The 12,964-nt window shown below is 49.6% G+C and overlaps 1 protein-coding gene across 2 annotated transcripts; it reads left to right on the top strand.

Annotated features, from left to right (window-relative positions):
- Positions 1-7,083: 7,083 nt before the first annotated feature.
- Positions 7,084-9,908, top strand: LOC126981690 (uncharacterized). Of its 2 annotated transcripts, none has more exons than XM_050833111.1 (2): positions 7,084-7,892; positions 8,207-9,908. In XM_050833111.1, exons 1-2 carry the CDS (start codon positions 7,706-7,708, stop codon positions 9,754-9,756), a joined length of 1,737 nt encoding a protein of 578 aa, XP_050689068.1. In that variant the 5' UTR covers positions 7,084-7,705; the 3' UTR covers positions 9,757-9,908. The 2 variants fall into 2 exon arrangements, with proteins under 2 accessions (XP_050689068.1, XP_050689069.1); XM_050833112.1 differs by having other exon boundaries at positions 7,084-8,044.
- The last annotated feature ends 3,056 nt before the right edge of the window (positions 9,909-12,964 follow it).

Genomic DNA, 12,964 nt, shown 5'->3' with positions numbered 1-12,964 from the left:
TATATAGACTCAAAAGTAGACTAATGATTTTTGTAAATTTTAATAGAATAACACCATTATCTTATTATCTTTTATCTTGATTGGCTTATTTTTGGCTTTTTCGACAAGGATTTTTTGTGATCTACACTCTACAGAGCCACATACATTAAATCAATTCAAAGCATGTATCACAGTTTCATGTTATAAAGCATTTCCATCAATTCACAGCATGTATCACAGTTTCATGTTATAAAACATTTCCATCAGTTCACAGCATGTATCACATTTTCATGTTATAAAGCATTTCCATAAATCTTCTATTTCTTATAAGGCATAGTGTTCATTAATACACATCTCATCTAAATCATAGCAATCCATAAAAATAAAAGTTTTTAGCCTCTTCTTTAAAGTAACAATATTATCACTACACTTAACATTATTTGGAAGCTCATTAAATAATCTCGGAGCACTATATTTGAACATTCTTTAGCCAAGTTCAGAATTGCACATAGGTTCATTATACATTTTTATTGCAAATCCTACCTAAGGTAAACTGAAAAGGTAATCTTGCCAATCTAAAACCAAAGAACTCAATGTATAAATGTTGAGGTCTATGCTAAAACTATTAAATAAAACTTTCCTTCACTTCTTTTCATATTTAAAACCTGATTCTTCTTGACTTCCTTGCAGCAAAATCATCTATAGTGTCATCATACGAAATCTGTTTGGATATTTCTCTATTAATACTAATTATTGCCAGCCCATTTAGGCGCTCCTGTGACATAGTAGACCTTAAATATGTTTTAATGAGCTTAAGTTTAGAGAAGCTTCTCTCTGCAGATGCCACAGTCACAGGTGTAGTGACAGCAATTCTTAATGCCACCCACATGTTTGGATAAATCTCTTTCAGGCCTTTCTCCTCCAGAAAAACAAGAAGGTCTAATGTTGTCATATTTTGCTTTGGCCATTGTTTTGGAAATGACTGCATCTCTACAATCAGTTCATCATAATTTAAGTCAGCCTGATCCCCAGATGTGAGCGTATTACACAAATCTTTTGCCTGCTTTTCTAGCTCACTAGCTGGCAGGTCAGGGAAGTTTATGAGATCACTGAATTTCTTTGCAACATCACTCATCATTCCAGTTCTCTCTCTCAGGGATTCAATGGCCACATCCACAACTACATTGAAAATGAAAACTCTATTTTCTTCAAGGCATCGGTAATAGGCTCATCAGGGCCTCATAAGAGAATTGCCTTTTAGTAGTTCTGAGTCTTTTCTGCTTTAGTGCAGCTTCCACATTCATCTCTTCACACATCTCTCTGGCAGATGTCTGGGCATCAGCAAACCCAGTGTCTCTGTAGCTAATAAGGGAGGTTTCAGTCTTCTTGAGAATGTCAACAGCTACATCAAGATGCATGCATTGTGATTGCAGAAGTTTATTCACAGTTTGAATTTTTCTAAGGATATCATACCACACCACCGTGCAAATAGAGAACCGGTATGATCCCACCTCTTCTGCTAAGGCTTGTGCTTCAATTTTAATGGCTGGATCTGCAGTGCTTGCTCTGACCTCTAAAAGAGCATCTCTCACTTTTGCAGCCTGGAATCTTACAACCTCAACACTGTTGATTCGACTCTCCCACCGTGTGTCTGCCCAGGATTTCAAAGTTGTGTCCAAATGTTTTTTTAGGGTCGACCACCTTTGAGTGGAGGCAGAAAAGAGATTAAATAGTTTTTGCAGGTAGCCAAAGTAGTCAGCTGCATCTGAGGAGCTCTTTGCTGCATCACACACAACCAGGTTAACAGTGTGTGCTCCACATGGAATAAATAAAGCCCTGGGGTTTAACTGAAGAAGTCTGGCCTGGACTCCCTTGTTTTTTCCTTTCATATTTGCCCCATTGTCATATGACTGTCCTCTGCAGTCTTCAAAGGGGATATTAAGCTCTTTAAGTTTTTTGAGGATGAGTGTTGAGAGGCCTTCTCCTGTTGTCTGCTCGGCCTCAAGGAACCCCATAAAATATTCCTTAATTTGTGCAGTGCCTTCAGCTGCAACTATTCGAATTATCACAGATAATTGCTCCTTGTGACTTAAGTCTGGAGTGCAATCTAAAATAATTGAAAAGTATTTGGACTGTCTAATTTCGGGTGTGGCGCACCGTGCGCCACACCCTGTCCACGCCCGAATACTCGAGGTTGGTCGACAACGTGTACGACGCACACATGGCCCCGTTCCCGCCGCCCCCTGGCCATCCCTCCTGCACCTGTGGCGACGGCAGGCCAGGTCAGTTGGTTCCCGTGCCTCGTTCTGGAGACGCAGGTGTTGACCCGGTCGCCCTTCACAGTATCCAAGGCCGTGCGCCGACAGGACGTGATACACGCCAGGCGGCCCCTCCACCTCGCGACGCCACCTCCACGGAAGCCCGCCTGGCCTCGGTGGAAGCCTCCCTCCAGCGCCTCGAAGCCGCCCTCACAGGCTCCTCCGCTACCCCACGCCCTGGATACTGCTTCTACCACACGCGTTTCGGGGCGGAGGCGCGGAATTGTCAGCCTCCTTGTGCTTGGCCCCGCCAGGGAAACGGGTGGCGCGGGGGCTGCTGACGGTCCAGCCCGCCCCCGCCAACCCTCATTCCACCCCCACCAGCCGCCCTGTCCCGGAGAGACGCCCTTCCGCGCGTGTGCCCGCCGCCGCCTCTACCCCTCAGCCGACGGATCCCATCCCGCCTCCTCGGGACAGTATACACCACCAGCCTCCCTCCAGCGGTGTCCCGCCCTCAGAGCCTTCCCCGACCCGCCCTCGCCACGAGGTTCAGACGCCCAGCGCTTCCCACCCTGCTCCAGCCTCCACGCCGCCCCAAGTTCCTGCACAAGCCTCACCCTGCCAGCGCGCGCTCCTCTGGGTAAGAGACGCCAGCTCTGGGGACCGTTTCTTGGTGGATTCAGGGGCTGAGGTGAGTGTTGTGCCGGCCACGGAGACACAGCGCCGTTCTCAGCCTCGCACGGCTTACGACCTCCTGGCCGCTAACCACACCCCCATCGCCACCTACGGTAGCCGGACCCTCCGCCTCGACCTCGCGCCTGCCGGCAACCTAACTTGGGCCTTCGTGGTGGCGGACGTCAACAAGGCAATCCTCGGTATGGACTTTCTCGCGGCCCACGACTTCCTAGTGGACCCGCGTCGCAGGCGCCTCCTTCACCAGCCCTCTAACACCATTCTCCATGCCGAGCCCTGCACCCAGCCAACGCCGCTCATCACGACCCTCCGCCAGTCGACGCAGTACGAAACTCTTCTACAGGACTTTCCGCACCTCACCTCACAGCGGTCTGCACCATCCCAGGTACGCCACGGGGTACAACACTCCATCGTTACGACGGGGCCGCCCTGCTTCGCACGCCCCCGGCGCTTGCCCCCTGAGCGCCTGCAGGCGGCGCGGAAGGAGTTTGAAAACATGCTGGCAGAAGGAATCGTGCGCCCCTCCGACAGCAACTGGGCGTCCCCACTCCATATGGTGCCCAAGGCTCAAGACGGGGAATGGCGTGCTTGCGGGGATTACAGGGCTCTCAACGCCATGACCCGTCCCGACAGGTACCCAATACCCCATGTGTTGGATTTCCACGCCAAGCTCCACGGCACCTCGGTCTTCTCTAAGATCGACCTCCTGCGGGCATTCCATCAAATCCCTGTGGCTGAGGAGGACATACCCAAGACCGCGGTGACGACGCCCTTCGGGCTGTTTGAATACCCCTTCATGAACTTTGGGCTTCGCAACGCCGCTCAATCCTTCCAGCGTTTTATGGACAAGGTCGTCAGGGGGTTGGACTTCGTCGTGGTGTACAATGACGACATCCTCGTCGCCTCCCCCTCTCACCAACAGCACATGGGACACCTCCGACTACTGCTCTCCTCCTCCAGGACCACGGCCTCAAAATCCACTCTAACAAATGTCTATTCGGCGCCTCTTCCGTGGATTTCCTGGGCCACAGAGTAAGTGCAGATGGCTTGGAGCCCCTTCCTCAGAAGGTGGCGGCCATTGAGGACTTCCCGCGCCCCACAACCGTCAGGAAGCTGAGAAAATTCCTGGGCCTGGTTAATTACTACCACCGCTTCATCCCCCAGGCCGCAGAGGTCCTCGCGCCCCTCAACGATCTCCTCAAGGGGGCCAAAAAGACCTCACCCAAGCCCCTAGAGTGGGGACAAGGCGCGGAGGACGCATTCGGCGCCATCAAGCGACGGCTCATCTCTCTCACCCGCCTCGCGTACCCAGTGCCCCACGCGCCGACGGTCCTCTACACTGACGCCTCAGCGGAAGCAGTGGGCGCGGTGCTTCAACAGGAGGTCGACGGTGAGCTCCACCCCGTCGCTTTCTTCAGTAAGAGGCTGGAGCCCGCCCAACGCTCGTACAGTGCCTTCGACAGGGAGCTCTTGGCAGTGTACGAGGCTGTGCGCCACTTTCGCCACTTCCTGGAGGGCCGTGAGTTCCACGTCCTCACCGACCACAAGCCGTTGACGCACGCCATGACGCAATCGGGGGACAACTTCACTCCCCGTGTGTGTCGACAGCTCGCATTCGTATCGGAGTTCACCACCGATATCAGACACATCCGGGGGGTGGAGAACCCCGTCGCGGACGCCCTTTCCCGCGGCAACTCCCCCCCCCGGAGCGTGGCCACAGTTGCTCGCCCACCACCATTAGACTACGCAGCGATAGCAGCGGCGCAGGAGAACGACCAGGAGCTACAGGGGCTGCGAGAGGGGCCCACGGCGCTTCAGCTTGTCCGGCGTCACATCCCTAAATCTCCCTCGCAGCTATGGTGTGATGTGTCCTGTGGCCCGGCGCGCCCATATATCCCTCGCCAGTACCGCCGGCACATCTTTACACATTACCACTCCCTCAACCACCCCGGGATCCTGGGTAGCCATCGCATCATCAGCAGACGGGCGGTGTGGCCAGGAATGAGGAAGGACATATGGGAGTGGACGCGCACCTGCCTCTCCTGTCAGACTGCCAAAGTCCACCGCCACACCCGCACCCCGCTTCAGCCTATACCTACGCCCACAGACCGCTTCCACACCATCCACGTCGACCTGGTCGGCCCACTGCCACCTTCCCGGGGCCACAGGTATCTCCTCACCTGCGTGGATAGAACCACACGCTGGGGGACCGCCATCCCCATGCCTGACAGCATGGCGGAGTGTACGGCCGCCCACTTCCTCTCGGGCTGGGTTGCGCAGTTTGGGGCTCCAGTCACCGTCATTTCCGACCAGGGCGCGCAATTCGAATCCCACGCCTGGCGTGAGCTATTGGCCTTCCTCGGAACGACACGTCAGCGCACCACTGCCTACCACCCACAGTCCAACGGCATGGTGGAACGCTTCCACCGACGCCTGAAGGAAGCTATCCGCGCCCTGCCACACCCCACCAATTGGATTGACGCCCTTCCTATAATCCTGCTCAACCTGCGTGCCACCGAGAAAGAGGACATCCATCACACGCCGGCGGAACTTGTGAACGGGGAAGACTTGCGGCTGCCGTGTCAGTTCGTCCCCCCGGGGCATGGAGGCCACTCCCTATCGTTTCTCCCCGCGCTCCGGCACGCGATGGCACACCTCCAGCCCACCCCTCCACGTCCAGCCCACCCCACCCGTCCCACTCACATCCCGGCAGAACTCTGGACGGCGACGTCAGTCTTCCTGAGGACGGGGGCACACACCGGTCCGCTACAGCCGCCCTATACAGGTCCATATCGAGCCTTGGCCCGTGGGGACAAACACGTCACGCTCGACGTGGGGGGCCGCCGCTACGTCGCTTCATGGGACAGAGTAAAGGCCGCCCACCTCCCACCTAGCCATCGTCCTTATCCCCACCACCAGAACCAGCCTCCTGTTGCCCACGGACGGCCTGCTGCGCCCCCCGAGCCGCCTCTGCGTCTTCCACACCCTCGCGACGTTGTCTTGGCCTCCCCACCACGTCAGGAAGCTGCCGCCCTTCCCCTGGAGCTCCAGGAGGAAGCGTACCCCTCGACGTCCCAGCAGGGCGGGCACAGTGCCAGCGACCCGTCCACGGTGCCTATCCTGCCCTCCACCTCTGCCACCTCCGCCGGCGACCCTCCCTTGCCCCTTCTCCCCCCACCGCTCCCCCCAGCTCCTAACCATGACCTCCATTCCCTCCCCCTACCTCAGACACTCCCCCTTCCCGCACAAGGTACCACGCCCCTCCCTCCACCTTCTCTGACCCCTGCCCCCTCCGCCGGCGAACCTCCCTTGCCCCTTCTCCCCTCACCGCTCCCCCCAGCTCCCAACCATGACCTCCATTCCCTCCCTCCACTTCAGCCCCCACCCATTCCCGTCTCCCCTTCCGTGTCTTTCTCTCCCACAGAACAGGCTACCTCCCAGGGGCGCCTGTCTCCAGTACCAACTCCAGCCGGCCTCGTCCAGGTCGACACCTTTCTCGGCGAGGACGAGGAGGAACACGTTCGGCTGAAGGGTGTCACAACCCGTTCAGGCAGGACGGTGCACCGCCCGGAGTATTTCAAAGCCTCCTAACGGCTACCTGCTGTGGGCGGGGGGGAGGGGAGTATTGTAGCGTCCTCGCAGCAGCACATCTGCTTCTCCGCCCCCACACATCTACTGCTCCGCCCTACAAAACTAATCTCCGGGAAAAGACTGAAGGACCCCGCCCCAGCACACCTGCGGGCGGTGATAATCCTATCCAGCTGCTGCCAGTTCGGAGACTCGCTAATCCTGCCCCGAGGTCTGCGAGGTCAAGTCAAGAACCACCAGTCTCCCTACAACTCCCACACGCATCACACCACTCCCTCTCGTGCATCCACGCGCCGTCGCCGCCTCCGACCGCGTACATTAGTGTATATAAATAAACCTAAGACTGCTTGACTGTGCTTTCCATCAGTGTCCCGGCTAAGAGGAACACTACAACACCACACCGGGCTAGATTTGACACCGCTGTGGCCACGGGACTTTCTGAGCGGGACCCGTTCAATCTGCCATCATAGCTGAGTCAGTCTGTAGTTTACTCATCACCTTCCTCCCTACCTCCCTCAAGGACTCACTCCCCCGTTGCCAGCTTCCTCGTCAGCTTACTGGGAACCAGTCACTACGGCCCTCAACCACTACGGCCCCAGTCACTTCGGCCCTAGTCACTACGGCCCTAGTTACTACGGCCTCTCTCACCGTCAACCCTAGTCACTGCGGCCCCAGGCACTACGGCCTCCCAAGATGTTAACTTAAATATAAGAACTACAGTGAGAGAGAGAAACCACATGTCATTTCATAACCAAGGAAAGGAATATAGAATCATACATGTATATATTACCAAAAGTGTATAAATCATATGTTGTCTATGTATATGTCTAAAGAATTCAATAAACCACTTGTTTGTATATTTGTGTTGTTTGTCTCAGTCCAACTCCTCCTGAATATCTCATCCAGGCCTCACAGAGAGAGAGAGAGAGAAATTGACATGTGGTCTCTCTCTCTCTCTCTCTAATAAACAGAGAGAGAGAGAGAGAGAGAGAGAGAGAGAGAGAGAGAGAGAGAGAGAGAGAGAGAGAGAGAGAGAGAGAGAGAGAATAAAAGATGATATTCTCACGATCACTAGCAATTATACACTTAGTTCCGAGCCTCTATTTTTGGGTGACGGGTTAATATTCGTCTGCTTCGCTGCTTTGCTTACAAGTCATGAAGATCCAGTTCTGTTATCATTCTCCATCATGGAATATCCCTGTGTGGTTTGCGCGAGTGAAGTTCGGCCTCGTCAGCATGCCATTCAGTGCGCTAACTGTGAACGCTGGCAACACAGGAAGTGTAACACCGGGATTTCCTACAAGGATTATCGTTCCATGGTGAAAGGGGAGCTACACATGCACTGGATCTGCATCACATGTTCAGAAGTAGAAGGTAAATTTTATGTTTTTATTATACTATAGTGAAAAACAAGTTGGAGGAGGAGGAAGCGGTAGTTTATCAGAACATCGTCCCTATGGCTGAAAGCACACCTTTGGAAGCTTTACCTCTTGATGACGTTAGCACCCGACCAGTAGATAATGAAGGTGAGTTTTTATTATTATTATTATTATTATTATTATTATTATTATTATTATTATTATTATGATTATGATCATCATTATTATTATTATTATTATTATTAAAATGTTACTGATGTTGTTAGGGATGGTATTGATGTTATTAGTGATGATACTGATGTTGTACAGATCTGTTGGAGACGGAGGAAGGGGGAGTTTTGGAGGAGGTAGGATCTATCCCGGACATCAGCACCCGACCAGCCTTGCCAGAGGAATATGAAGAAAGTATTCTACCTGATGACATTATTGATGAAGTTCCAGGTATAGGGGATGAATTAATAAACTCTTATAAGATCGTTGAAGGTGGTACGAGAAGAGGAAATGCCCTCCTTGTAGATTCCTTTGGTTATACCTATAACCAAAAGGCCACAGGGAAGAAGAAAAATCCAACTGGTAAAGTAACTTGGCGCTGTAGTGTGAGAAACAAGATGCTAACATGTCCTGCTACTGTCCTTCAGAATGGCTCCATTTTCACCGGAGGATCTCATCATCATGTTCACGAACCCCAACAAGGTGCTACTTTTAAGGCTGAAGTCATTGCTACTGCAAAGGCCTTAGCCAAAGAGAAGGTTAACATTTTTTCATCCGCTTCTTCTTTAGTGGATCGTGCTAGAACTGCCACAGAAGGGGATGATGCAGCCTGTTTAAATACAGTTAACATAGCACGGTCTCTAAATCGCCTTAGACAGGGTGACAGACCTGATGAACCAGATAATTTGAACTTTGAATTGGATGACAATTACATCCCAAAAGAGTTCCTTCAGAAGGATATTGCTATAACTGGTGGCCGACACTTAATATTCGCTACTTCTGAACAACTTGCTTTACTCAAGAATGCAAGGACGTGGTACGTGGATGCTACATTTCGTGTAGTGCGCAAGCCATTCTATCAATTATTTGGCATCCATGCATTCGTGAAAGGAATAGAAGGAAATATAAAACAAGTACCTCTAGTATTTACCCTCATGTCGGGGAAAAGAAAAAAAGATTATAAGAAAGTTTTTAAGGTTATTTTAGACATACTACAGGAGTGCAAAGTAGAGAAATTGGTTTTAGATTTTGAAGTTGCTGTATGGTCGGCTGTCAGGACATTACTCCCGATAGTAAAATTGCAAGGATGCTCGTTCCATTGGAATCAAGCCATTTGGAGAAAAATCCAAGAAATAGGACTGGCTGCACCATACATGAATCATCGCCCAACTAAGGATTTCATAAGGCAGCTCATGGCACTTCCTTTCCTCCCTGAAGAACACATAAAAACAACATTTGAACAGGTTGAATTACGAGTGCCTCCTGGACCACTTAAAATTCTAATGGATTATATTAAAGAAACTTGGATCAATGGATTCTGGGCGCCAAGTGACTGGACTGTATTCGGGCAGAGTATCCGGACTAACAATGACGTAGAGGGATACCACAGAAAGTTGAATGGTATGGCAGGCAGCTCTCATATTCCATTTTATGTTTTAGTGCCATTACTGTACAAAGAAGCAAAAAATGTAACTGTAGAGGTCCGTCTTGTCAAGGATGGTAAACACACACGTCGCCAGCGCCGTCAGTTTAGAACAGTGCAAGGCAAAATATTTGCCCTATGGAAACGGTATGAAGACCATGAAATTACCACCAATCACCTCTTAAAAGCATGTTCGAAGTTATGTACAAATGGACCTTCCCAATAAATGGTGTTTTATGTATTATATCATAGGTTTTAAAATGCTGTTTTATACATACTATATATTAGATATTACATCACAAGTTTTAAACCTAAATATATGTATACTGTATCAGATTCCCTTATATGTGTTGTACGACTAGGATTTGTACAGTTTGTATGAACCATATACATTCTGGTTACATAGCTATTTCTGTGTTAAATATATTTTTCTTTTATCAACATGTCTTACTGCAATTATTTCCTATTAATGCAAGCAGGAAAGAATACCAGTTTTCATTAAAAATACTTTCTAATGATGGCCGAAGTGACTAGGGTGGTTGGTCTGAGTCGCCCGAAGTGACTAGGGGTTGGTGCCGTAGTGACTCATGTTGGGGCCGTAGTGACTAGGGTCAGAGGCCGAAGTGACTGGGGCCGTAGTGGTTGAGGGCCGTAGTGACTGGCAACCAGCTTACTCACTCCTCATTCACTCACTCATTCACTCCTTATTCTCTCTCTCTCCCTCACTCACTCCTTATTCAATCACTTCCTCACTCACTTTATTAACTTCCTCACTCACTCCTTATTCACTCACTCTCTCACTCTATTTATTCACTCCCTCACTCACTCCGTTATTATCATGTTACTCGTCAGTTCACTCACTCCCTTCTTCACTCTTTATTCACCTATGGACTCACTTATTCTTCACTTATTTTTCTTATTCGTCAGCTCAATCACACACTCACTTCTCATTTACTCACTCCCCTTTCATCAGCTCACTCACTCACTCCTTCACTCCTAATTCACTCACAAAGTCCCTTATTCCTCTGCTATTCGTCAGTAGGCTACATTCACTCATTCATTCACGTACTCACCCTATACTATCAGTTTACTCTTGAGATCACTCCCTCGCTCCCTCGCTCACTCATACACGAGGCTCCATACATCAGCTGATCTTCCCCACTGATAGACAGATAAGGTGACATTGGCCAGCGCGCACATACACTTACAACATTGCACGTCACCGCGGCTGTTGCAGGTATTAGGTCGCTGAGAGAGGTTCAACTTGCTTACTTAGTCTTAATTTCACTCTGGTCTGGCGTATTCTGCTGGTCTGTTCTTCCCCTCTGCTCTGCCACACAGTCCCAACACGTATCTCTACCTCTCATATGTAAGCTATAGGTAACATATGAGAGGAAAAAATAGGCGTTGGGACTGTGTGACAGAGCAGAAGGGAGAAATGGACCCGCGAGAGCCGATGCCAAAACGGACTCGACAATTTGGTTTCACTATAGAACAAAACCAGGCAGATTAGTATGTTTTCCTGCTGTATATTCCCCAGTGTGCATGCGTGGTGGACAGCAGAGTGACTTATTCCTGCGAGGAGGTATTTCTCGTAACACCGCCTGTCCCTGAACTGGAGAGCCGCGTGTGGAAAGATCGCGTTATCAGTGACAGGGGATGACTTAAAGGTGCTTCGCTCGTTGTGTTTGTGCCTAAGGTTTGTTACATTTGATTTTACTATTTTGTTTTTATTATTATTTTTTTACTTATATATTATTTTTTTGTGCATGTGTTTCGAGTTTGTGCATCATTTATCTCTTTACTCTTTTTTTTTTTTGTGTGAGAGAGAGAGAGAGAGAGAGAGAGAGAGAGAGAGAGAGAGAGAGAGAGAGAGAGAGAGAGAGAGAGAGAGAGAGAAATAATATTCATGATAGTAACAAGAATTAGAATAATATCATATAGATGTGGAAATCTATAAAAAAAATTTAACGGAAGTAAATGATCAGAAAGTAGCGAAGTGTAACCTTCATCTCAGCACACCGAGGTCAGGCTCTTCATTCGTCAGCCCTCACACCACGAACCTTCCGTACAAGGATGCCGCGTCCCAACCCGACCATGAGGTGAAGAGACCCGCTAAGCATGTCACGGACGGGATTAAGAAACTGCCATCACCATCATCGTCTTCGCCATCATCAGCATTATCACCATCATCATTACCAGAGAGGATCGATGCCGGCCCGTGATATAATTAAAACTTCCTTATTCAGCAGACTATATCCTACTGCTCTCAATATATATTCCTAGTCAGGCCACTCTTCCTGCAGAGGAGTGAAGAAGCTTGGTGATTCATTCTTGGACAGGCCCCGTTTCACAAGGGGAAGGGAAGAAGGTATGCGCGTCAGGACCAGTGGTTCGCAAATCTTGACGCCTGGCAGAGCCCTATTACAATCATTGTTGCTTTTCAACACACACACACACACACACAAAAAAAAAAAAAAAAAAAAAAAAATTGTTACGTGAGGTGGCGCCTCCACATGTGTTTTGTTGCATCACATATCGCAAGGCTCATTTTCTAGCATCAGGATTACAGTGCAAGTGTCTTGACCAAATGGTAAGCAGCGAGTTGATTTTCTTCTTTGATGGATGACTTGCGACTTGACGAGTGAAGAACATTTAACGGATGACGATTTCAGTTTTAAGAGTCAACCCCACCGTCATTTCTGCCCGGCATTTCAACGTACCTGTCAATAATTACATTTATTATGTCAGACCACTAGTGGGTGCGTGCCTTGACACACGGAACACCGGGGTCCCACGGAGCTTGGCTTGGGAGCCTCTACACTAAGGGATGTTTATTTCTGGGATGTTGGAAACTTTCCGCTGCAGCTCCACATCCACTCATTAGTCTGGTCGCCTCATATATTTCTCGGGCGAAGTGTGAGGTCCTCGTTTACAATAAAGAATCTGTGGAATATTTCAGATCCTTTCATTACATATCCTTATTCATATACATGTTGATTCCTAGTCAGGCCGCCCGTTATGTGAAGGTATGTGGCTTTAGGCCCATGTTTACACGAAAAGATGGTGACCCGTGGGATGGAAGCATGGTCGCCTCCCGCCGTCTGACTCGGACAGCAGTTTGTTTCCCCATTTCCAAACCTCTTTTTACATTCAGAAGTAGTATCGCTTATATAACCCTTGTTCCAGTGCTCTCCAGAGACGTTCGATTATACGACACACCCAAAGATGTTCGTACGTGCTTGAGATTGCGATGAAAACAAAGTCGAAACATCATACAACTTTAAAAAGTTCAACTCTGAATGTATAATTAATGTTACATAATCACGGCACAAGGGGCACGTGGGACGAGTGCCACACGTCGCCAGACGTAATATCTGATCTTACCCTATAAAAATGATGCCCCACGAACCCCTTATTCCACTCCCTGAGGA

This window comes from Eriocheir sinensis, chromosome 49 (genome assembly GCF_024679095.1).
Source record: "Eriocheir sinensis breed Jianghai 21 chromosome 49, ASM2467909v1, whole genome shotgun sequence".
Classification (NCBI taxonomy): domain Eukaryota; kingdom Metazoa; phylum Arthropoda; class Malacostraca; order Decapoda; family Varunidae; genus Eriocheir; species Eriocheir sinensis.
The sequence above is the reverse complement of the archived record's forward strand: the minus strand, read 5'-3'. Positions and strand labels throughout refer to the sequence as shown.